The sequence below is a fragment of the Anomaloglossus baeobatrachus genome, chromosome 2, assembly GCF_048569485.1.
Source record: "Anomaloglossus baeobatrachus isolate aAnoBae1 chromosome 2, aAnoBae1.hap1, whole genome shotgun sequence".
Taxonomy (NCBI): domain Eukaryota; kingdom Metazoa; phylum Chordata; class Amphibia; order Anura; family Aromobatidae; genus Anomaloglossus; species Anomaloglossus baeobatrachus.
In genome coordinates, this window is record NC_134354.1 from 109,389,278 (window position 1) to 109,415,868 (window position 26,591).

At 45.7% G+C, this 26,591-nt stretch overlaps 1 protein-coding gene across 1 annotated transcript in view; it reads left to right on the plus strand.

The window, feature by feature from the left end:
- The first annotated feature begins 334 nt into the window (after nucleotides 1-334).
- The window catches only part of LOC142284451 (cytochrome P450 2J4-like), a 37,011-nt gene continuing 10,754 nt past the window's right edge, over nucleotides 335-26,591 (plus strand). The window contains exons 1-5 of the mRNA XM_075333198.1: nucleotides 335-505; nucleotides 7,314-7,476; nucleotides 9,511-9,660; nucleotides 22,221-22,381; nucleotides 26,398-26,574. Coding sequence (XP_075189313.1) covers nucleotides 335-505; nucleotides 7,314-7,476; nucleotides 9,511-9,660; nucleotides 22,221-22,381; nucleotides 26,398-26,574 — 822 coding nt within the window. The remainder of the gene's footprint in view (nucleotides 506-7,313; nucleotides 7,477-9,510; nucleotides 9,661-22,220; nucleotides 22,382-26,397; nucleotides 26,575-26,591) is intronic.

The window sequence follows — 26,591 nt, forward strand, 5'->3', positions numbered from 1 at the left end:
ACAAATGCAGTTGTGCATGAAGCACACAACCGCATGGTGTCGAGCTTCCACTGTAAATGAATGTACTGTACTGCATGTGTGCCGGATCTGGAATTCGGCGAAATGCCGGATGTGTAAAACGGGCCAAAGAGACAGCAGACTTGAGCCTCAATCCTGGACAACCCCTTTAAATACACAGCATAGCAATAAATGCTAAGTGTGTAAAAGGGTTTAACATAAGAAAAGCAGTAAAAAGAGGGCTGGATTGACGAATAAATGTATTAGGGCAGGAGCAGACTGTGAAAACACAACATTCTCTGTAGCAGTCACTCCAGATTCTGAGTTCATTGTGACCATGCTAAGCCTCTCTGAGCTGCTTGTAATCCTGCTGACCTGCCTGATTAGTATCAAATATCTAAAGGTGCTATGGGCCACACGGAGCCTTCCACCTGGACCAATTCCTTTCCCTTTTATTGGTAACCTCTGGACATTGAGCTTCAAACTTCATCCAGTGATTCTTACAAAAGTAAGTCCTTGGCTTCCTGTTAAGTGTGTACTTGTTAGTGTACTTTTCATTATGTATTATATTTTTATTGTAAGTAAGCAACCCTTTATTCTGTTTTGTAGTGGGTTGTATTAAAGGTGTTTTCCACTATTATTATATTACCCCATATAAAATAAAAACAGCCTCCAGCCTCTAATCACCTCCGGCGCCGTTCTAGAGATGTGTCTCCAGGGGCTCACATGTTGCTGTAATTTTACATCAGAGTTGTAGCCAATTAGTGAGCATTGCAGGGTTCAAGTAACATGACATAACAGCATCACACAAAACCTGGCGCCAGAGGAGGCGGTATTTAGTTTACATGGGGAAATATAGTAATTGAGTATTGGACAACCCCTTTAATGCCTTGGTGTCACAGCCTGTTTTGGCCCTTATGCCAGACTTTTTTTTGTTTTTTCCCACAGTGGCGTTCCACCAGGAGAAACAACTATTTTGTTTTGGGCGATATATAGTGTATATTTTTATTTTACACACATGCATATGTACAGGTGCATCTCAATAAATTAGAATACCCTCAAAAAGTAATTCAATTCAAAAAGGGAAACGCATATATTATATAGTCATTACACACAGATCGACATATTTCAATTGTTTATTTCTGTTAATGTTGAGGTTTAGCCCAAAAGTCATTATCTCAGAAAATTAGAATATTTTATAAGACCAACTGCAAAAATGATTTTCAACTCAGAAATGTTGGCGCCTACTGAAAAGTCTGTACAGTAAATGCCTCAATATTGGTCGTGGCTCCTTTTGCATGTATTAATGCATCAATGCGGCGTGGCATGGAAGTGATCAGCCTGTGGCACTGCTGAGGTGTTATGGAAGCCCAGGTTGCTTTGATAGCAGTCTTCAGCTCGTCTGCATTGTTTGATCTGATGTCTTATGTTCCTTTTGACTATACCCCATAGATTCTCTATGGGGTTTAGGTCAAGCGAGTTTGCTGGCCAATCAAGCACAGTGATACTGTGGTTCGTAAACCAGGTATTGGTACTTTTGGCAGTGTGGACAGGTGCCAAGTTCTGCTGGAAAATTAAATTTCCATCTCCAAAAAGCTTGTTGGCAGAGAGAAGCATGAAGTGCTCTAAAATTTCCTGGTAGACGGCTGCGCTGACTTTGGTCTTGATAAGACAGAGTGGACCTACACCAGCAGATGACATGGCTCCCCAAACCATCACTGATTGTGGAAACTTCACACTAGATCTCAAGCAGCTTGGATTGTGGCCTCTCCACTCTTCCTCCAGACTCTAGGACCTTGATTTCCAAATGAAATGCAAAATTGACTTTCATCTGAAAACAACACCTTGGACCACTGAGCAACAGTCCAGTAGTTCTTTTTCTCCTTGGCCCAGGTAAGATGCTTCTGGCATTGTCTATTGGTCATGAGTCCCTTGACACAAGGAATGCGACAGTTGCAGCCCATGTCCTGGATACGTTTGTGTGTGGTGGCTCTTGAAGCACTGACTCCAGCAGCAGTCCACTTCTTGTGAATCTCCCCCAAATTTTTGAATGACCTTTGCTTTACAATTCTTGCAAGTCTGCAGTTATCTCAGCTGCTAGTGCACCATTTTCTACCACACTTTTTCCTTCCACTCAACTTTCCTTTAATATGCTTGGATACAGCACTCTGTGAACAGCCAGCTTCTTTAGCAATGACCTTTTGTGGCTTACCCTCCTTGTGGAGTGTGTCAATGACTGCTTTCTGGACATCTGTCAAGTCAGCAGTCTTCCCCATGATTGTGTAGCCTACTGAACTAGACTAAAGGCTACTTTACACGCTGCGATATCGGTCCCGATATCACTAGCGTGGGTACCCGCCCCCATCTGTTGTGCGACATGGGCAAATCGCTGCTCGTGCCGCACAACATCGCGCAGACGCGTCACATATACTTACCTGCCCGGCGACGTCGCTGTGACCGGCGAACCGCCTCCTTTCTAAGGGGGCTTTCCGTGCGGCGTCACAGTGATGTCACTGAGCGGCCGACCAATAGCAGCGGAGGGGCGGAGATGAGCGGCCGGAACATCCCGCCCACCTCCTTCCTTCCTCATAGAGGCCGGGAGGCAGGTAAGGAGAGGTTCCTCGTTCCTGCGGCGTCACACATAGCGATGTGTGCTGCCGCAGGAGCGACGAACTACATCGTTACTGCTGCAGTAACGATAATCGAGAATGGACCCCCATGTCACCGATGAGCAATTTTGCACGTTTTTGCAACGATGCAAAATTGCTCATCGGTGTCACACGCAGCAACATCGCTAATGCGGCCGGATGTGCGTCACAAATTCCGTGACCCCAACGACTCCGCATTAGCGATGTCGCAGCGTGTAAAGCCCCCTTTAGGGACCATTTTAAACGGTCAGGAAGCCTTTGCAGGTGTTTTGTGAAAATTATTCTAATTTTCTGAGAAAATGACTTTTTGGCTTTCATTAGCTGTAAACCATAATCATCAACATTAACTGAAATAAACACTTAAAATAGTTCACTCTGTTTGTAATGACTCTACATAATATGTGTTTCACTTTTTTTATTGAATAATTAAGGAGAAGATACTGTGGAAGAGCGAGCGCAATAGGGTCTTACCCGGTAGGGATGTCAGACAAAGAAGGATTCCGGTACACTTACCTTTTCAGGTTGTGAAAGTCACACCCTCTATGTAGCACATCTGATGGTGGGATCAGCTGCAGCCCCGAGATGTAGAGCATGTATTATGACGTACAAGGAAAAGGGGTATATACCGCGTTGATACTCCATATTGTATTAATATGATTCCTTTATCGTTCGTACATGTCTACGCATTTCAGAGACATCCGTCTCCTTCCTCAGGACATCAAAGGAACAAAGGATTCTCTGAAAATCGTAGACCTGTACGAACAATAAAGGAATCATATTAATACAATATTGAGTATCAGTGCGGTATATACCAGATTTCCTTCTACGTCATATTACATACTTTATTGAATAACAGAAATAAATGTAACTTTTTGATGATATTCTAATTTATTGAGATGCGTATATTATATACAGTATATATATATATATATATATATATATATATATCATTACACACATCTTTCGGGAAGGAATATGAACATCACAACTCTGTCAATTCTATTTGTTTTTGCATTTTACTTTTTACATTATTCATCGTGTGGTACAAATATAGGGACTGACTCTCCATTGCCAGGTTTTGCGGCATGACTACCTCTCAATTAGTGACTGTTTGACTTGCGTCAAACTCATAAAACAATTGTAACTCCCCCCTCCGTTTGTTTTTTGTTTGTTTAGTTTTTGTTGTTGTTTTTAGTCATTAAATTTTAACTTCAATGTGGCTTTTCTACAAGTTTTAAACACTCATGAAATGCAACTTTTTTTTAAAAAGTTGAAAACTTGGTGCAACTCTACTCCTTTCCCCAACTGGAATGATATTATGTACAATGGTTGTTTCAAAAATTCACCCCACAAAATTTTCTGACAAAAGCAAAAATTCCTGGAAAAAGAACAGCAAAACAGGTTTTAAAAAAAAACAAAACACATGTAGAAAACTGCAGTTTTTTTTTTTTAAACGTATTTTATTTGATGTCAGCAAGCACATATCATCAACAAGAGAACATGTTGTTACATTCCATAAAATGTCTCCGGATCGTACAATGCTTCTGTTACATCATTTTCTTTTTCATTGTCACAACAATTTCATCTCCATAGAATTATCTTAACAATAATTTACTCTAACTTAAAAACCTAACCTATGTGTTCCCTTCAGTTGGTCCTTTGGATGCTCCCCATCTTCAGTGTCCCTAGTGTCCCTGCAGTGTCTTCCACACAATACCAAGACGTGTTTTCAAATGCTTTAATTAATTGGGTGATTTCCGTCTGTGTGAAGCTTTGCTCAATAAATGTTCTCCACTTTTTGAAGAATCTTTTAATGGACTTCTCCTTATGTTTCTCCGAATCCAGTTTGTCGTACATCATTATTGTTTTTAGGGTATCAACTATTTCTGTATTTCTCGGAGTCTGTCTTATCAGCCAATTCCTAAGTAGGCATTTCTTGACTACAAGCAATACTATGTGTATTACACCTGGAATGTGAGCACTTGCTCTGTCAGTTTCCGTAGGGGCTTCTATACAGTGAAACAAACAGGCCTGAGGGGTGACGGGTATAACTACTTTCCAAATCCTCAATATGTACGCCGCCGCTTCCTCCCATACACCCCTCACCTGTGGGCATTCCCATATGCAGTGAAACAGTTTTGCTTTATGGAGTCCACATTTAGGGCAATGGTCCAAGAAATGCACTGGTGAGCTGCTATGTGGTATATTAAAGGCGTATGTTGCGTTGTGTACTAGCTTAAATTGCATCTCCCTCCATTGTTCATTTATAATTACTTTCTTAACAGATTCCAACCCCCTTAGAATCTTATCATAGATGTCCGGATCGCCCAGAGCAGTCTCCCAGGTTTTAAATATTTGCTCTTTCCAGGGGCCCTGTACTTGATCTCTCAATCGTTGGTATATGATCGAAAGGGATTCATGTCCCGCTCCCTGACCAATCAATACATCAAAACTCCCCTTCTTCTCAGCCTTCCCAACCTCTTTTACCACTGATGTGTAATGTGTTGTTATTTGTAAATATTGTAGGTAATGGTGATTTTCCATGTTAAATTTTTCCGATACCTCCGCCCAGGTCAGAACTCTCCCCTCCTCTGTTTTCAGTAAATCACCCAACCTCCATATCACCCTCTGCTTCCATCCTTGAAATAATTTGTTTTGAGACCCTTGAGTAAAATTTGGATCCTCCCACAACGGGGTAAATTTTGAAAGACAATAAGGGAGACTATACAGTTTTCTCAGTGCTCTCCAGGCCCCCTCCGTGTCCTTTATTAAAGAGCTCTGTTTCACGTACGTTGGTATTTTATCTAGCTTCATATGTAATACCGTTAAAAGGGCTTGTTAGCTCCCTCTCCAGCTGAACGTTAGAAAAGAACTGCAGTTTTTTAAGTGCAGAATCAAAGCTTTTCTGTACTATAAAAAAAAACACAGTACAAAAGTCATAAAAAAATAACAATAACCAGTCAATTTTTTTTATACCCTCTATTGACTTAGGGGTGCTTCACACATAGTGACAGCGACAACGACGTCGCTGTTACGTCACCATTTTCTGTGACGTAACAGCGACCTGGTAAGTCGCTGTTATGATCGCTGCTTAGCTGTCAAACACAGCGACGCAGCAGCGATCATAACATCGCTACATGTGCAGAGAGCAGGGAGCCACGCACACTGCTTAGCGCTGGCTCCTTGCTCTCCTAGCTACAGTACACATCGGGTTAATTAACCCGATGTGTACTGCAGCTACATGTGCAGAGAGCAGGGAGCCGCGCACACTGCTTAGCGCTGGCTCCTTGCTCTCCTAGCTACAGTACACATCGGGTTAATTAACCCGATGTGTACAGCAGCTACATGTGCAGAGAGCCGGAGCCGGCAGCACAGGCAGCGTGAGAGCTGCGGAGGCTGGTAACTAAGGTAAATATCGGGTAACCACCTTGGTTACCCGATGTTTACCCTGGTTACAGCTTACCGCAGCTGCCAGATGCCGGCTCCTGCTCCCTGCTCGCTTCATTTCGTCGCTCTCTTGCTGTCACACACAGCGATCTGTGTGTCACAGCGGGAGAGCGCCTTTGAAGAAAACGAACCAGGGCTGTGTGTAACGAGCAGCGATCTCGCAGCAGGGGCCAGATTGCTGCTCAGTGTCACACACAGCGAGATCGCTAATGAGGTCACTGTTGCGTCACCAAAACCGTGCCGTAGCAGCGATTTCGGTAGCGATCTCGCTATGTGTGAAGCACCCCTTACTGTCACTTTACCTTTTTAAGGTTAGGCTCCACAGTCAGGTATTGTGTGTTTTGGGATTATATTATTTATCTGCAGACACTGCCCTGTTTATATACTTATTTACTGTGCATTCTATTATCAGTGTCCTGATACTACATTGGGGATAAGTACAGGATTATTATATCCATACCCTTATTTCATCCATTCTTTTTCTCTTGCCAATCATGTTTTTGACCTTTTTGTTTTTGTCAGCCTTATATTTTTATATATAAATAGCTGTGTGTCCACATTTTTTACTATGCAGCTTTTTTCCTCTCATGTTACAACTCGTAGTAACACTTTGTCCCGTTCCCCCTTCCCCCCTCTCACCCATAAATGTCAGGACATATAATCTTCAGCTCCTCTATAGAACACTTACCATTCCTCGACACCGCTCTGCGATGCCCATACCAGTGTGATGAGGTCGCAGTGTGATGATGACCTCATCATGCTGCTGCACGTCAACTGAGAATGGCACCACCAAATAGCTAATCTGCATGGGACGCCCCTGAAGCACATTTTATGCAGATTAGCCATGTGATAGCTCACACTCACTCAGCGTAAAGTGGCCGAAGCAACACATACCCAGGACTTAATAAAGCTAAGCAAATATCCAGGGCCCAGGCCCCACTCTTCACCAGGCCCCATACACCAGTAAGGGCAGTAATTCCCTGATGGCGGACCTGTCTACACAGTGTCATTGTGTAGAAAAAACTGTTGTATATATTTAATTTAACTCTGCAGGAGTGTGGACAGTAGGACTTTTCTACTACAAGGAAAATAACATTTCCTAGTGATATGCCATCATTTTCTGTATGTGAAGGAACCACCCCCTCCCCCAATGACGACTAAATTGTCCTGTGTGATTCTTATGCTGTTTTGGAAACTTACATTTTTATTCCTTTAATGTAGTTGGCTAAATCCTATGGGAACATATACACGATCTGGCTTGGGGAGACTCCTCTTGTGGTACTGAATGGATGCAAGTCTGTAAGAGATGGCATTGTCGCTCATTCTGATGCACTGTCTGGCCGTCCTGTAGCAAGTTTATTGAAGGACCTTCTTGGAGGAAAAGGTATTGTTTACAATTTTCTCTAAATGCTCTGTTCTCCCGAGTCTTTGCATGGTTTACCTATTCTTCCTACACTATAAAAAGACATACTGATAAGCAAATTAGCTGGTGAGCACCAATGGGGATAATGATGAATTAAATTGCCATGCCATTGCCATCCATAGGGTGCATTCACACATTGCACAAGTTATAGGGTGCATTCACACATTGCAGCTGTGGTGCTGGTGCGTTTTCTCCCCTCCCCCCCTTGCAATCACAGCAGTTCCGCAATCTTTTGCTGATGTGGCAAAAAGTCACACCATGATAGCAGAGTGTGAATGCATCCTAAAAGATCATGGAGAGGTTTTAAGGGCATAACGGAAGATAGACTACAGTGGAGACTTTCCTTTGCTTTCCAGAGAAAAGATTTGCTGTGAAAAGCAGCCCTGACATATTGAACGCTACTATATATTATAGGATCACTAATTTAAAATAACAAGTGTCCTTTTTCCAATATTGTAATACCAATGTCTAGAGCTGACCTAACTAGCCTGAAACCGGGACCGGCGGATCACCGGCGGATTAAAAAAAGTCCTATCCACTGCGGAATCCACTGCCCATATAAGTCAATGGGGACCAGAATTCGGAGATTAAAAACGGTGGTAGAAGGGATAGGGGGTTAGCAGCGCGCGCGGTATACTCACCTAGGCGGTGTCATGGCAGCAAACTCCTTCCGGGTCACACTTTTTCCTTACGGAGCCGACAATTCAATATTCATTCTTTTGCCCGCCCAAAGCAGTGCAAGTGTCTGCGGGTCAGCATAGTGAGCGTGCATGTAGACAGAAACACATGCACGCTCCTGTCTGTGTGCAGCTGTTCCGGTGATGCGCTGTCAGACTTGTACAAGTCTGGCATGACATCAGGGGGCACAGCCTGCGTTCTCTGAACATGAGCGTGCATGTACCTAGAAACACATGCACACTCCTGTCAGAAGTGTGTGCGGCTGTGCCGGTGATTCGCTGTCAGACTCGCACGAGTCGTGCGAGTCCCTCGCATGTGTGACTCTGGCCTAAGAGAAACTGCATGCGACTTTTTTTTTTTTTAATTTAAATAAATAATTTTTAAAAAATGACATGCGGTCCCCCCTAATTTTCATCTCCAGCCACGATAAAGCCGGCTGCGGGCTGGTATTCTCAGCCCGCAGCCGCCCGGTATTGCCACATCTATTAGATGTGACAATCCCGGTGCTATACCGGCTCTTCCCGGTGCCCTGGTGCAGTGGCAGTCAGGGTATTAAGGGGTTAATAACAGCGCACAGCTGCTACTAAACCCTAGGTTAATGATGGCACAGGCGTTTGAGATAACTCCATCATTCACCTGGACATGAAAGTAAATAAGTACAAACACAGAGAAAAAAATCCTTTATTTGGAATAAGATACAAAAACACACCCTCCTTCACCACTTTATTAACCCCAACACCCTGCAGGTCCGGTGTAATCCCCACGAGGTCCCACGACGACACATCCAGCTCTGCTACATCTCACAGTTAGCAGCCAATAGAGAACGACTGCCAGCTGTGAGGGTAGCCTATGACTGAGCCGCAATGAACGATAACTGCAGGCAGACGCTGTCACAGGCTGGGGGCGTGTCTGCCTGCAACTAATCATAGACGATAGGATGGCCGGTGGGCAGGGAAAGTACGGAAAGCTGTGTATATGCGATGAGCCTATTGCGCTGTACAGGAAGTGAATGTGTGACCCGGAAGCAGTGTGCCGCCATGACACAGAGTCTCTGTAAGTATGAAACACTGTTTTATTTCTGTTTTTCTTTATTTTTCAATTATTTTCGCCAGTGCTGGTACCGGATCGTGCTTCCGGAATCCCAGGCCCGGGTCCAGCACCTGGGCAACTTTAAAACTGCGCGGATCTGGACTTTTACAATCCGGATCCGCTCAGCCCTACCAATGTCCTGTCTTTACACTGATCTCTGTAGGAAAATTTGCTATAGACACTCCAAAATATTATGTTAAAAATGACATCTTCTGCATTTCTACATAGGCATTTTCATGGCCAATGGACGCACATGGAAACAACAGAGACGATTTGGGTTGATGACACTAAAAAACCTTGGACTAGGAAAAAGTTCTTTGGAATCACAGATACAAAAAGAAGCCAGGTGTATGGTGGACCTATTTACAACCAAGAAAGGTCAGCTAAAATTTGTTTACTCTAGTTATCTATTGTTTAAATGGAGCCTGTCACTCGATTCTTGCTGTCCAAACCACAGACAGCGTTAAACAGAACCTGGCAATGTGATTGCTGCCAGTAATGTTTTTCTCTGAAATGACATGTGAGTCAAGCTGCCTGTGGTTTAGGCACTGTCATGCGTGCCCACTTACACCGACGTCAGCTGCCGGCATATTTGCTGTTCCCCACGCCAGGGATTATGGGTGTGGGGAGCAGTGAATATTCATAATCTTTTTTTTTTTATCCAAAGATTTTTATTGTTTTCAAGAAGAAAGGCATTACAGAAAAGAAAGGCATAACATCATACAACACCGAGATATCAACGCCCTAACAGGCGAGTCAGGGCCACATGAATATTGAGCACTGGAAAAGTTGGGGAAAGGTATGGGTGGGTGAGGGGGGGGGAAGATAACTTACAACAATACACAAAGTTAACTTATTGCATAAAGAAACAGAATTGGTCCGAACGACACGTTATATGACTGCCAGTCCAACCTACTACACAAGCAGGTTGTTACAATTTTAGAGGGGGTGAGGCCCAGGGAGAGGCTGACCACATTGCCCAACGTTTTTGAATTTTTAAGGCCAAGGAGGAGCTGCTGGCTAACAGAGTTTCATAATGGAAGTGCGTGGTGATTCTAGCAATCATTTCCTCCATAACTGGTATCTCAGGGGATTTCCACCTAGCTGCGATACACTGTCTGGCTGAGATTAGGATATGAGAGATGCACTAAGCAATGAGGGCTGGAAAGGTGTCTAAACCCATATGTAGAATCACCATTTGAGGTGAGGGAGGGAGCCTAGTCTCGCAAACTTCTGCTATTAGGTCGAAGACCCGATTCCAAAAGCTGAGAATTTCCAGGCAAGACCATCAGAGGTACCCCAGTGTCCCCATCATGCCACAACCCTTCCAACAGAGGGGAGAGTAATCTTCCGCAAACTTAGCTATCTGAGCAGGATACCTATACCATCCCATGTGTACTTTCTTAATCTGCGCCAAATGGTTGAGGTAGGCGGAGGACCCAAGCACCACCCCGGGAGGCCGCATGCCACTGATGGGTTGGCAAGGAGAGGGATAATTCCCTTTCCCACTTTGTCATGTATGATAGAGTCTGTACTTCCGATCAAGAGGTGAAGTGGCGATATAATAAGGACATGCCCCTGTCAGATGTCGAGTCCTTCAGAAGAAAGTCTGCCAAAAACTGATGTCTTGATGTTGATGAACTCAGGTGGAAAGTGCTTAAAAAAATGCCTAATTTGAAGATATTGGTAGAAGACCTGCCTGGGTAGGTTGAATTTAGACACCAGCTCAGAAAAAGGTAAGAAGGATTCCCTGTCAAATAAATCTGATACTCGAAGGGACCCAATTTGTTCCCAAGCCCTAAGGTCGACATCAGGAACACAAGCTTTTATGTCCTTAAAGGGCAGCCTCCATATCAAACCGGCCGAGGATTCCGAGGACCAATCCCTCCAGCGCCACTTCACCGCCTGAACTGTGCCCAGAAAGGAATGTGGGAATGCCTGATTTTGAATCAATGCCCCCAGCAGCTTTTTTGTGGATCCAAGTGGACTGAGGTATCCCTCAATCTGCAACCATCTATGATCCTCCACCTCTCTCCACCAGTCCCTGACTGAATCCAGAACAGCCGCCCTGTGATATGACACCACATCAGGCACACCCATTCTGCCTTCTCTAAATGGGGGTTGAAGTGATTGTAAGGATATTCTTGATTTCTTACCAGCCCAAATAAATGTGTGGATGAGGCTTTGTAGACCTGTCAGGGAGTATCCCGGAAGTTTCAAAGGGAGGCATCTAAAAAGGTATATCAACTTTGGAAGGTATAGCATTTTAAAAGAGTGTATTCTGGCCAACTACGACAGGGGCAGCGCAGAAAAACGGGAGAGCTCTTTTTCTAGTTCTTTACTCAGCTCTGAGATATTTTTCTATACCAATTGTTTAGTTGTTGTGAGATGGATTCCTAAATAAGGAATACTGTGGTCCTCCCATCTAAATGGCAATGCCGTGGCGAGCCTCTCTCTTTCGACCCGGGGAACAAAAAAAGGAAGAATTAAGGATTTATTTGCATTAAGTTTGTAGAATGAAACAGCAGATAATTCCTTAAGAATCGATAAAATATTAAGTAAAGAACCTTGTACTTCTGAACAGGAAATAATTATATCATCAGCATACAGTCCCACAACATGCTCAACTTTACCTACTGACACCCCCACAATACCCTTATGCATCCAATGTACTCCGCCAGAGGCTCCACCACCATAGCAAAAATTACCAGGGAAAGGGGGCACCCCTGGCGGGTACCATTGGATATAGCAAAGCTGCGCGAGGCAAACCCTGAGGCGAGAACCTTGGCACTAGGGTTAGAGTACAGGGAGAGAATTGCTGTTAATATTGGCCCCTGAAATCCAAATTTCTCCAAAACACTCCTTAGGAACCCCCAGTGCACCCTGTCAAATGCTTTTTTCGCGTCTAGGGACAGGAGAACACTGGGGACCTTCCTATTCTCTATCACAGCTATAAGGTCTATCAATCGCTTGGTCCCATCTTTAGCCTGCCTTCCGGCTACAAACCCCACCTGATCTGGAGCTATCAAGAAGGGAAGGACCCCATGTAGATGGGAGGGCAACATTTTTGCATAGATTTTAAGATCACAGTTGAGCAGCGATATAGGGCGTAAGTTACCTGGAGAAGTGGGGGGCTTCCCCGGTTTTGGGAAAGTAGTAATTATGGCTTCTAAGTTGGAAGGGGCGACCGACATACCGGTCTGACTGACTGACTGACATATTTTGCCAATATGTAAATGTCCTGCACATATAAGGGCCCAGGAGATCTACAAACTGTCTATAATGTGAATTAGAAAAGCCATCTGGGCCTGGAGCAGAATGTGTTTTACTAGATTTGACCGATTTTTGGATTTCTTCTAGAGAAAAAGGGGCATTTAGAATCTCCAGATCCGCTTGAGACAGGCTTGGTAGCTGTAATTGTCGCGGGCGGAGGAGGGGACGCTGCGCTCTCCCACTGCTTGGGTCCGGCCGCTGCTGCTGCGTCTGCTGATGCTCGGTGGTGGCTCGAGCGGTGGGCCGGATCCCGGGGACTCAAGCAGCGCTCCTCGCCCGTGAGTGAAAAGGGAATAGGTTTTGATTGTGGGGATTTGATTATTGTCCGTGACGCCACCCATGGTTGTGGTGAAGTTGTGACACCACCGCTGCTCTGGACGGGGATCCCGGGAGCGGTGACAGGGAGCAGCTTTGATGTTAGTTCTCCCCTCCGTGGGTAGGGGGTTGGTTGTCCCGGGGCCCGGTGATGGGGTAGGGATGGACGGCAGGCGGGTTACGGGGCCTGGTGAGGTGCAGGGTCGCGGGGGCAGCGCTGTGTCGCACGGCACGGTGGTACTCACTCAGCCAATGATGAGGACACAGTTCTCGGTAAAACACACGGCTGGATGGACGGGTCCCACAGATGGCTGCGGTGTTGTTTCTCCCGGCAGGTTGATGGTGACTGCCTTTCCCTGCACCTATGTACGGTAGATGGTTCCGATTGGGTTCCCACCGGTAACCCGCTCCCCAGCTTGGATATGGGCTGGAAGAGCCCCTTTTGCCCGCAGGCTCTGGCCCTGAGAAACGGTTGCCTTGGCGGTGGCGGTGTCTCCCTCTCTTGGATGGACGGTTGCCTTCTTTCGGGACTTGGCTGCTGGGAAACCCAGGAGGTTCCCTTCGCTAACGGATTTGGCAAATTCACGGTGACTCCTAGCCTTGCCGGGGTCCGTAAGCCCCTGCCAGATGGTGCTGACTTCTCTTTGCGTACCGGTCCGGTACCGCCGGGCCACCGCCCGTCCACGGTCCTTACGGTAGACTCCGATAGGCCACTCCTGCAGACGGTCACCACCGTCTGCCAACCTTGCTGATCCGTCCGGGCCACACACCCGGACCAACTTCAGGCTGCTTAACTGCCACTTCACTTCCTCTCACTTTCACTTCCAAACCTAATCTGCCTGCTTTTCCCGCCTCCAGGACTGTGAACTCCTCGGTGGGCGGGGCCAACCGCCTGGCCCACCCCCCTGGTGTGATCATCAGCCCCTGGAGGAAGGCAACAAGAGTTTTGTGTCTGTGTGCCTGACCGGGAGTGTGGGGTGTGTTGGTGTTGTTCTCTGTGGCCCCTGGCTTGTCCAGGGCGCCACATAATTTTTCCAGAAAGGCATTAATAGCTGCCTCTGTTGGCTGCGGGGTGTTCAGGTCATCTTTTAAATTGTAAAGGCCTTGGTAGTAGTCTGCAAAGGCATTTGCAATATGGATAGGATTTTTGATTATGGAGCCCTCTGGGTTGCAAAAATTTCAATTCTGGACTTCATTTCCCCGCTTTTAACCCTCCTTGCTAAAATGGATCCAGCTCTATCTCCCAAAGAGTAATGTTTGATTTTTAAAGCTCTAAGATCTTTTTCATATTTGGAGATAAGAATTTGCCTTAGTTGTGACCTCAGCTCTTTTAATTGGGCCGAACGCGAGGGTAGGGGGCAGTTTTATTTAGGGATTCTAAGGTTTGGATCGGGGCAAGAATATTCGCTGTCAACTGTTCTCTTTTCTTTTTTTCCATAGCAGCAATTTTAATACAAATTCCCCTAATTACCGCCTTATGAGAGGACCAAAGGATCTCATCCGAGACTGAATTGTTATCATTCAGGACGAAATACTCTGATAACCCCTCAGTTATTTCTTGTATAACATGCTGTTTGGGGAGTAAGAAATCTTTATTTTCCATCTATGAAAGATTGGGGAATTGTGGCGCTCATTAATTGTTAGGGAGACGGACGCATGGTCGGACCATGATATGACTCCTATTTGAGATTCTGTGCATTCTGCAAGGAGGCTACTATGCACCAAAAAATAGTCTATGCGGCTATAAGAGGAGCATCTAGCTGAATAATACGTTTAGTCCCTTTCTTCAGCATGGGTGTATCTCCAAATATCATGTAGGTAATGCTGTGTTATAAGCTGGCCAATTTCTTTTCTGTGGGCAGTACTAGTGGAACAGTCTAGCTGTTTTTGAAACAGGGACATTGAAATCTCCGCAGATCACTTTATGGCCCACTGCCACTTGATCTAAGTATTTTAGGAATTTCCGCAAAAATCCGATTTGTCCTATATTAGGAGCATAAACCCCGGCCAGAGTATACTTGACATTGTTCAGGGAGCACACTAAAATCAGGAACCTGCCCTCTGAGTCAGAATGCACAGAGTCTAGCTTAAATGCCACTGTATGTTTTATAAAAAATACTAACCCCAGCCCGCTTTTTACTGAAGTTAGCATGAAAACTATGCGGGAACAACCGATTGTTCAGCCTAAAATTGTCTGCTGCAATAAGATGAGTCTCCTGGACGCATAAAATATCACAATTTGTCTTGTGGACCTCTTTCCATAACATGTTACGCTTGGCCGGGGAGTTTAACCCCTTAGTGTTCAACGACAAGAACTTTAACCCCATTACAGTTTGTTTAGAATATTCATGTTACCAGAAGGAAGGGATAAAAAAATTGTTTAAAAGAACAGAGTCCTCAGTGGTTGATACCTTTTAATGGCTAACTGAAAAGATGGTAGTAATTGCAAGCTTTCGAGACTACTCAGGTCTCTTCATCAGGCATGGTATAACACAAAATCTGAAGAGTCACATATTTATACACAACAGGACTTAGAATAGTGCAGTAAAAAAAAAACAAAAAAAAAAAAAAACAAGTTATATGAAACAGAACAATTTTTTTTATCTCTACTGGCTAACACGGTACAAATATATATATTTTACTTGTATCAGAAGGAAGGGAGAGAGGTGAGGAGGGGAGGGAGGGAAGGGGGGGTGGGAGTGGGGAGGGGGGATGGAGCAGGATAAGTAAAAGGAAAAGAGCAGTGAATAGCAAGAATAACATGTAGAAAACAGGACTTAAAGCACAATACAGTAAACCTTAAAGGCCACTTCACACATAACAAGATCGTAAACGAGATCGTTACTACGTCACAGTTTCTGTGACGCAAGAACGACTTCAATTGCGATCTCGTCACGTTTGACACGTACCAACGATTCACCCCCTGCTGCGAAATCGCTGATCGATGCCGAACAGCTTGGGCCATTTCTGGCTCGTTGGAGTCCTGCTGGGCTGCATGAATCTGTATGTTTGACACCCTATTAACGATTTCGTTGACGACCTAGATGAGATGCATGAAGGCGTGTTGTTGCGTCCCCGTTTCCGCGCCCCTCTCTGCACCGATTGGTTAGCTCCAGGTGCAGGTGCGGCTTCGATCCGAAAAACACACCAACAAAGCGACCGGGTACAATGGACGAAGGAATCAGGGTGGAGACGCAGGTTCTATCTCAAAGCAAAGCGCAAAAGAAGTGACAAAGGGTGACGCGATCCAAAATTTAACCGCTAGATACGCCCCCTGCATGCCCAATCAGAACGCAGTATTGGCCGCCAATGAAAGCGGAGGGGGGTATGGAAAAGGCGACGCAAATGCACGCCTACGTGACTCACTGCATTTAACTACGCCCCTAATGGGATTGGAATCGTTAACATAGTTGCTGTGTGACAGGGTCCCAGCGATTTGAAAGATCGTTATACGGGACGCATGCTCGTTCATAAACTCGTTATGTGTGACACCCAACATGCGATTTCAACAACGACTCATAAACGATCCAGAAAGTGTGACGTAGTTGCGATCTCGTTCACGATCTCGTTATGTGTGACTGGACCTTAACAGTCAAATACACAGCTTTATCAGAAAAGCTGTTTCACCACCACCACAAAGGGGGGTAGCTGGTGGCTGAAAATGAAACTGAGCCACTTGGGGGCACCTGGTAACAATAAAAAAAAGACTGAAAACGAAACAACAGACCAGGATCTTGAGCATCGGTGAGCTGGCTCTTTACATCACGATTGGATCCATTCCTCTGAGATCTTTGCCATCTGAGAATTACCCTATGAACGGCTTGCAGCACCAGGCTGTGGGAAAATGTTCCAGGATTCCATCAATTTTGCTAGTTGGGCTGGAGACCGACAAACATGGAGGGTAGCATTATATGAAACTGAAAGACTGACTGGGAAGTCCCATCGGTATTTTATTTCAGCATCTCTGAGATCTTTGGTAAGTGGAGCATATTCCCTTCTTTTTCCAAGTGTCCTTGCAGATAAATCCTGGAAGACTACAAGGGCGGCATACTTTTGGGGTAGATCCGGCTGTCTCCTCAGGGCCTGTAAGAAGGCTTCTTTAGACTTGAAAAAATGAAGTCGGGCTAGGGTATCTCGTGGGATGTCAGCTCCAAGCGATCTGGGCTTAGGCACCCTGTGAACCCGATCCACCATGAGGCTGGCTGACTCAACCTCAGGAAGCACCACAGATAACAGGCCCTGCAAATATTCCGGCAACTCTCCATCAGATACCGACTCAGGGATTCCGCGGATCCTCACATTGTTGCAGCAGGACCGATCCTCCAAATCACTAACTTTAGCCTGTAGGTTGATAACGTGATCCTCTAAAGCAGAATGGGCATCTATAAGATCATTATGGGATTTGGTCAGCTGCGCCATCTTAGATTCTAAGTGAGCCGTTCTGTCCCCTATAGCCGTTATGTCTCTTTGGATCCCCGTCAGCATACCTCTCAGATCCTCCTGTAAAGAAGATCTCAGTGCAACCAGCAGGCTTTGCATTGTTTTCCTCGTCAGCGGGATGTCTGTGGGGTCTGGCGCCGTGTCAGAGGCCGCCACTGAGGCTCTTCTGGAGGAGCGAGAAGAAGTGGAAGCAGGGGAAGCAGGGGATGGTGCCATCTTTCCCTTCACCATGCTGCCGTCTCTGAGGAAGAAATCTGTAAGTTTGGCTGGGGATGGACAATTTGCAGCTTTCCCTCTGGTCATCTTGTTCCTTGGGCACTCGCAAATGAAACCTTCACCCCAGGTCATGAGAGGAGGAATAAATCTGTTTGAGCTGATTTAAGAGCAGCTTGCACAGGAGCTCAGGAGTTATGCAGCCAGCACCATCAGCAGTCAGGCCACACCCCAATATTTATATTCTTTAATAGCAGCACATGTGATTATCCAGCTGCTGCAAAAAGCTGGCTGCTGGGCGATCACGTGTGCTGATATTAAAGAATATGAATCTTTGTGATGCCCTGGCAAAACCAGGGTGTCAGAGAGGTCTGCATCCATCTTTTTGCTGCAGATCTCACTCTCCCTTGGGGAGTTTCCAACACAGTTACACACAACACCAGTGCTCGGAGCCGAGAGGTCTGAAGTGTTTGGGAGGGAACTATATAGGGAGTTTCCAGTTTTGCAGTGAGCAGTCTGCAGTAGAGATGGGCAGTCCGGCTCTTTTTGGTGATCCGGTTCCCATGGCTCCGCTCACCAAAAAGAGCCGGCTTATTCAGATCGTTCTCGGCTCCTTATTAAATATATGTTCACCCAAGGTGAACACATATTTAAGATTATAGTGACACCGCTGAAACCCCGCCCACCCGTGGCTAAACCCCGCCCACTTACAAGGGACCAATTAGATCGCAGAGTGGGCGGGGTTTAGACGCGGGTGGGCGGGGTTTCAGCGGCGAAAAGAGCCATTTAGCAATTTTAGTGGCTCACTTTGGTGATCCGGCTCCTGTCACAGTCACAGCAGGGAGCCGGATCTTTGTGTCGGATCGTTCGCGACTGACACATCACTGGTCTGCAGGAGGTGTCGAGTCTGGAAAGAGTTCCGGTATGGAGCTTGGGGAGAGGGGCAGTGAGGGCCACAGGAATAGGCCAGCCACTTGCGGGGAACCCGAGGTGGACCAGGGCAGGGTAGTGGCCCGCCCGTGCCGACTGTCTGGATCCGGTCCGGACCTGTGCATGGAGCAGACACAGACATCAGGCAGGAGAAAAGCACCTGAACTACACACCCGGGTAAGGGCCCGAACTCACAGCATCCGAGGGCACCAGTTACCAGCAACTTGGTTAATTTCTGGACTCGTGTCAGTTATTGCCTTATACCGTGAGTACTCCTGCACCACCTGGTCCAAGCCGTGGACTGCACCCGTCACTCCCAATCCATTACACCGGTACATCAACAAAATCACCATCTTGCTGCACACCACCACCCCAGGGATCCTCTGACCGGCAGCATCGGTGTTCCATTACCTCACCGCACACCACGGGTGGCATCACGGATCATAGACTTACAAATTTCCCTTTACATAATCTCCTTTTGTTGTGGAGCCTGGGATCACAGACTGGGTCACGCCACAGTGATACCTCTAGAAGCAACTCCTTTTATTCACTGCTTCCCATTCCCATAATTATGGGCGTCGGGATCAGTGTATATTAATTTCCTTAATCAGCGAGTATTACAGTGTAGGGACCCGACTGGTCTCTGTGCCGCAATGCATTTCAGCTGGATGCATGCCCACAGACGCTTATCCAGTTGAAGCAGATGCTGGGGTCCACGGGCCCCCTCCAGACCATGGCCCCATAGCAGTCATGTGGCCTGCCGCTGTAGCACCCCTGACGTTTCAGGTGCCACAAAATGTCAACTGTGGAAACCCAAACCCTGGAATATCCGTGTCAGTCAACACACCAGCACCCTTAGGCCACATACATAACCTCAATTCCAGACTGGGAGACTGGCTAGCGACAGGTAAAAGTTATGAGCACTTATTGGCTAGTTGCCACCCAATCTGTAGTGAGAGATCCAGCAAGGGGAGGGGCGAGTGGTCAGTTGGCGGGAGAGAGTTGAGAGTTGTGAGAAGGGAGTTGGAAGTGAAGGAGTGAGAGAGTGAGGAGTGAAGTAAAGAAGGAAAGGTTTAACTTAAAGTAAGAATGAGACGCTGTAAAGGAGACAAGGACTGTGGAGTAAGGAACCGGGACTCCAGGAACTGTGAGTTACCTGTGGAAGTGTAATACTCCAGGGACCACGGGGCACCTGTGGAAGTCTGGAACCAAGGCTCACAGAACTCAGCACAAGGCGGGGTGCAGACCCTAGGACAGCGGGACACTTTATGGTCAACTGTTAAATCTGCCAAGTGAGGGGATCTCCAGGGTCCCTCACCTACCGAAGAGTCTGAAGCATCAGGAGAAAAGCGGGGACCTGGGACAAGGGACAGAAGTCCACCTATTAAATAGTCCAGACTGCCTGCAATAGGACCAAGACTGAAATGGAGGGGCTCCCCCAGAAGCTCTAAGCTACGGGAGCGCAATACAAACAAGTGTGCACGGAGGACAGCTACCCCAGGTCACAGCTGGAACGGAGAATAAGGGAAGCGGGAACACCTGAAACCGGCAGCGGCGGGTCCAGGTACCAAGCCAAAGTAAAAAGGCTAGTTGAAACTGCAATATCGGTGTGGACTGTTTCCTTCTCGCCTGCGTTCACATACACTGACTGTTCCCTACTATAATCCCTTCATCATCCACTGCTGGAGTCTAGTCCTGCTTGCGGAGGCCCCAAAATACCTAAGCTGCATTACTCCACCAGCCCCCAGCAGGACCCTGCAGCGGCGGCTTCAATAACCTGGCCGCACACCGCAAGTGGCGTAGTCGAAAACTCTTTTATTTTATTTTTTTCTTTTTTTTTTTTCATTTTTCACCCTTTTTTTATCGGAGCGACCCCCAGGGTCATGGAACTGGGCATCGGCCGTGACCATGACTGTTTCCCCTGCGCACCACATGCCCTGGACCGAGTACCCCACAGCCATGAGGCGTCACACCGCCATTGGCCGTACACCACTGGTGCTGATAGAAGCTGTGATAGAAGAAACTGAGGCACTTGTATCCTGCTTATAATATATATTTTTTTTAATAGATCCAATTGTGGAACATATTATTATTCCAAGATTTGATTGGTGAAGGGCTGGGTTATTCCATGGTGAGTCTATGACGCCCTGACAAAATCAGGTTGTCACAGAAGACTGCATTCATCGTCCAGATGCAGGATTCCCTCCTCCTTGGCCTTCCAACAAAACCCCACACACAGGTACAAACACCAGCCACAAAAGCCTAGTCACCCCCCCAGGACAATAGGGACACACCAGTGGGTGGGGCCAGGAAGATGGTAACGCCCACCTAGGGGTCCTGAGGTGTTAGGGGAGGGAACAAGACAGAACGTAGTAGAGAGTGGAAGTGAGAGGAGTGAAGTGGTAGTCGGGGTTGTAGCTACCGGACTATCTGAGCTGACTAGGTGGCAGACAGCAGAGCAGGGCCACAGGCGACGGAGATCCAGTTGCGGGAGACCTTAAGTGGACCGGGGCAGGGTTGTAGCCCGCCAGTGCCGACAGTGGGAATCCGGTCCGGAGGCCGTGCACAGTCTGGGTACCTGGACCCCAGGGCGAGGACAGCTGCAAGCACCTTTCCAATTAACCAGCAGGGGACAAGATTCCAAGTTTTGTCCCACTAGTAGCCCAGATAGAGTGAGACGGAAGCCCAACGCGGGGGATAGGGTGTCTGCAAGTGCCTACAAAAATCCCAAGGGTCAGATCTCGCGGGCCACAGCTCCCACAGCAAGGACACCGGAAGTGGACTTTTCCCGCTCCATGCGGACTAGTCAACACACGAGACACCAAACTAGAGTGCAGGAGGAAGGCCCCCTGTTCTGTTCACCCGTGTGCGGGACTCGAGCACACCCCTCCGGAGGCTACCAGTATCCGGCACTTGGTTTACTATCTGGACTCTGTGTGACTTTATTCAAAAACAGTGAGTACACCGGTAACATCCGGTCCAGCCTGCAGACTGCGTCCCAGCACTCCACTCCACCTACATCTGGGCCCCGGGACAACACCTCCCCTACCTGTGGGGGGGATACCATCCTGCTGCCCCACTCCATCAGCCCCGGGCACCCCATACCAAGGCAGTGGCGGTGTCACCAACTATCACCGCAACCCACGGGTGGCGTCGCTGACAAACTCTCCCCTGTAAATAACCCCTTTATTCAGGTGTGGGGCAACGGGCTGCTGCCTGAGTCCCGAATCCGGCTGCCACTCGAGCCACAGCCACGATCCCGGATCCAAGCGTCTCGAGTAGCCCCCCTTCCGTTTCTGTGCCCCCACCCGCGACAAGTCCATAACCCAGCGCCGGAGCTCAGTCCAATATTTTATACAATACACGAGATAGACACTTCAACAGTTCACACAGCGCCATCTGCTGTCTACTCTACACAAAACACTCCTGCAGTTGTATACTCCAACACATATTAGATCCAGCAAGCCTTTAATGAATGCGGTAAATTATGCATATAATTATTTTAACGTGCCCTTTTTTCAAGAAGTTGTACATGATGAAAACTGGGTTTATTATACTGTACATACTATAAAAGTATATGACCATGACTGAGGAACTGACTGGTAGAGCAGGAACGAAGACCCTTACCATAATCTACAAGGAAAGAGGGAAGCAGACAATAGGTAAAAGGGGTATTCAATAAATGTAATTAGGGAATTAAATTTTTAAAAGAAAAAAAAATACTTACCGGTAAGTGATCTTTTATTTCTACTCGCCAACTTATTTAGGAGAACCATTTGATCCATCTTATATCCTTGAACATTCTGTGGCAAACATAATCTCGGCTCTGGTTTATGGACACCGTTTTCCTTTTGATGACATTACATTTAAAGACCTTCTAAAAAGTTACCATTATATTGTGGAGAACATTGGCTCATCCTGGGCCCGGGTAAGTCATAACATGATCATAAACAAAGTTTGATTATTTCAGTGACTATCATAGATAATAAATTATTCTCATATTTCTTAAAACGGGGTACAAAGAAATAATTTTGCCTCATATCAGTTTCTTGTAGCAAGTAGGACTCCGATATCATCCAACTCTTCACATACAGGACTTTTACTTGTTGTATTAGTATAATACAGTGGAACCTTTGTTTACGAGAACAATCCGTTCTGGGAGTGTGCTTGTAAACCAAGTTACTCGTCTAGCAAAGCAAAATTTCCCATAGGAAATAATTGCAGCTCAGACAATTTGTTCCACAATTTGTGCAATGTCCCATCCTGGTCCCCTATTGTGCAATTACACACACACACACACACACACACACACACACACATATTATTCTCACCTTACCCTCCATTCCCTCGGCAATCTCCTGGTCCTTGTAGGGAATAGCAATAAGTAACAGATGGATATTTGGCAGTAACATCACATTGTCAGCCAGTCAATATAAGGACACAAAAATAAATGAAAAAACTGGGTTTTAAAGGGCCGTTCTTGTAGTCCGAAGGTATGTATCCGGTAACATCGCGACTAATGCAGGAGCTTCCGCAGTCAGCGCTTCAACAGGAGACGTCATACGCGGGAGCCGCTTGCCTCCCATTGGCCAGAGAGCTGACGTCAAAGGCATGAACCACTTGCCTCTGATTGGTCAACGCACTGCCTTTGAGAAGCAGCTGACAGCGGAAGCTCCTGCATCATCACGATGATTACCGGATACACATACTGTACCTGCGGACTACAAGAACCAGGAGGCCGCCGAGGAAACTGAGGGTAAGGTGAGCATAATATGTGTTGTGTTTGTGTGGACTGCAAGAGCGGGTCAGAGCGCGGTGAAAGTACGGAATCGGAAGTGTGTGCGGTGATTATTTACTCGTACGGCAAAGCTTGCTTGTAAACTGAGTTACAAATTTACAGCAAGCTTTGCTCGTATAGCGAAATACTCGCACACCAAGTTACTCGTATACCGAGGTTCCACTGTATTGTTTTATCAAAATCTTCTATTGTACCTTAGAAAACATAATACTGATAGACATGTAAAATATAAAATACAATTGCTGCAAATGTCAACATGGTTAAATCAATATAATACACATGGGTAATAATACGTTTCATAATACATCTTGCTATAGAAAAATAAATAATTTTCCACTTAAAGGGGTATCCTCTACCCACCAGTCATGTCATAAATGTCTGACAGACATGGGTTTATCTAGAAACTAGGACCATGTCTTATTGTTACAGGGACACACTGATTGGGGAAAGTTTAAAATTCCAAACTTTATTTTTAATCTATACATTATGCCCCTACCCCCTCATCTGAGCTCTCAGATTGCCCCTAAAAATGAGAATATAAATTCAAGTGGAATTCAATTACACTCTAATTATACAAAAACCCACCTTCACTAAAATGCTGTTTTTTGATTATCCGTTCTTGCGCAGATTCAGCAATATGGTGGCCACTGGATGACATTTTTCCAAAAAATAAAGTGCCATAAAAACATTTTATGTTTGAGCTGTGTTTATTTAACAATATCGTACAACAGGATGTCAGATATAATATGCAAATAAACTTTTCCAAAAAATATTGCATGAGAAACATTCTGTATAATTATGTTTAAATAGGAACATGTCCTCCATAAAAACATTTTAAACATTATACCATCAACCATCTGGTCCTCGTCAAATTTTCTGTTACCCACCGATGGCATTGAAATCTCCAGGCCTTTTACAATGAACCAGGACTTTTGGTTCTGATAAGTACCTGGCTGGTTCTGCGCATGCGCGTGATGTTGTGACCTTTCACACCCCAAAACAGAAGTTTCCCAGCGAGATTCAGAAGAAGAGATGGATTATGCTGAGGAGCAGATAGGCTGGAGTGGAAGCAGTGCAGTGAATATAAAGAGATGTTTTGTATATTTATTATGCCTTGGGGTCTGGAGAGACCTAAGAGCATAATTATGGATACTGAAATGAATATTGATTTTAATCTTAAATGGCCATCTATTAATTGTAATAAACTAATCTCTTTTCTAACACAGTTTAAAAAGTGCCTAGCATTCCATCTCTAAACTAACTGCTTTATATTTTTTTACCCATTTCCGTTTATGAAGCTTTGTTTGAGAACAACTAGTGCATGCTGGGATACTCAAATGGGAAATCATCAGGCGGCAGGGGCTGCAGTCACTGCCACATCCTCTGCCCCACATTGAAACAAAGCTTCATCAGGGGGCAGGGGCTGCAGTCACTGCCACATCCTCTGCCTCACCCTGAAATGAAGCTTTAACAGGGGGTAGGGGCTGCAGTCACTGCCTCATCCTTTGCTCCACCCTAAAACAAAGCCTCATCAGGGGGTAGGGGCTGAGGTTAAAAAAAAAAAAATGGGGGGAGGGAATTGTGTTGCAATTTTCTAATACCCGTAACGTCATTGTTTGGTTGATGAAGCCATGTGATGGCTTATTTTTTGTGGGGCGAAACGTTTTTATTGATACCATTTTGAGATGGATATGACGTTTAGAATTCCATTGACGACCCATGATCATGATGTGAGCTTAAAGTGGCACACTCCTATGCTAGTTGAGTGTTAAATCCCGCTGTCAGCGTTTGACACTGGGATTTAACAGGTTAACAATTGCGGGCAGAGCTCCACTCACATGATTGTTAGAGGAAAGTCCTATCTGTAATACACAGCCATTATCTGCGGAGTATGGGGCGAACCTGCTCCTTACACCCACTTCCGACTTGTGCCATACATGTAAGGCGGATGTCATGAAGAGTCTAACAAGGTCAACATTGAGGGGCTTGGCTGCATGACACCTGATCTAATAGTATGGACGTCACTAATGCCCTGTAAGCCAAACACTGTGCACCACTTGTGTGTGATACAAGCATTATCCTTATGTAATTGTAATAATAAGCAATCATCCCCTTATGAAGTGGTAGGTTGTGAGTGATTGTGAGATCAGTATTTTCCCACTGGGTTGCCTTCTCCTTTATCAAGGTGGGCTGCTGCATCCTGTTAGTGCATTAGTTTATGTGACTTGGGCATGTAAACACTGTTGCCCTCTTTTTTTATATTCCCCTCTAAATCCTTGCTCTACTAAGCATGCATTGGTTGTCATTTATCACATATTCTCAGTATGAGCATCTTTTGTCATATTATCTTCACTGCATAGTGACAGTGCGCTCCCTCACTGGCTCTACTGAGAAGTGATACACTGGCAAGAAGGAACACTGTCAGTGCACATTGTAAAGTGAGAACGCGGCGAGCAGGGACCATTTGTATTCTCTCCTTACAATGCACACTGAGAAAGCATTCTCTTGGCAGCTCATCACTTCTCATTAGAGCTGGCGAGGGAGCGCACTGTCACTGTGCATTGAAAATAATATTGCACAATGACAAAGGAGCTTATACAGAGAATATGTTGGAATTGACAACCAATTCATACTCAGTAGAGCCCAGCTCCAGAAGTGGATGTCACTGTTGACTCTTTGTTTCAGGGTAGGGACAGAGGCTGCAGAGCTGGTAGCCTCTGTCTCCTAATGACATCTCATATGAGCATGCCAGCTTGCACTGGAGGTTCTAAAACAAAGTGTCATCAGAATGGAAGTAGATAAAAAAAAAAACTGGTAGAGAGGGAACGGTAGGGACTTCTTAATTGAAGTGTATTACAAAAGAGATTGGATTATTACAATAAATAGCCTTTTAGGATTAAAATCATTATTGGCTTTGGACCACCCCTTGAAATTGCAGAAAATAACTTTTCTGAGAATCTTTCCAGAAAAACCCACATACGAATTTTGCCTGATCCGCTCATCTCTAATTACCACTAGTCTTGCACCTTGTCTTGGATATTTCTTCTGCTCCAATATTCTTCAACAACAGATGACATTATTCTCTTGTACATGATTTTTCTTTGGAAAACAGTTGTTGAATACTATATCTAATTCCTTTTCTGTAGTTGTATGATGCTTTTCCCTGGCTGATGAGGCATATACCTGGTCCACATCAAGGTTCCTTTCGACACATGAACCATTTAAATGAATATTCAAAAAAACAAATTGAAATTCACAAGGAAAAAAGATCATCAGAAGAACCTCAAGATGTCATTGATTATTACCTGGACCAGATTGAAAAAGTAATATATTCCCGTTT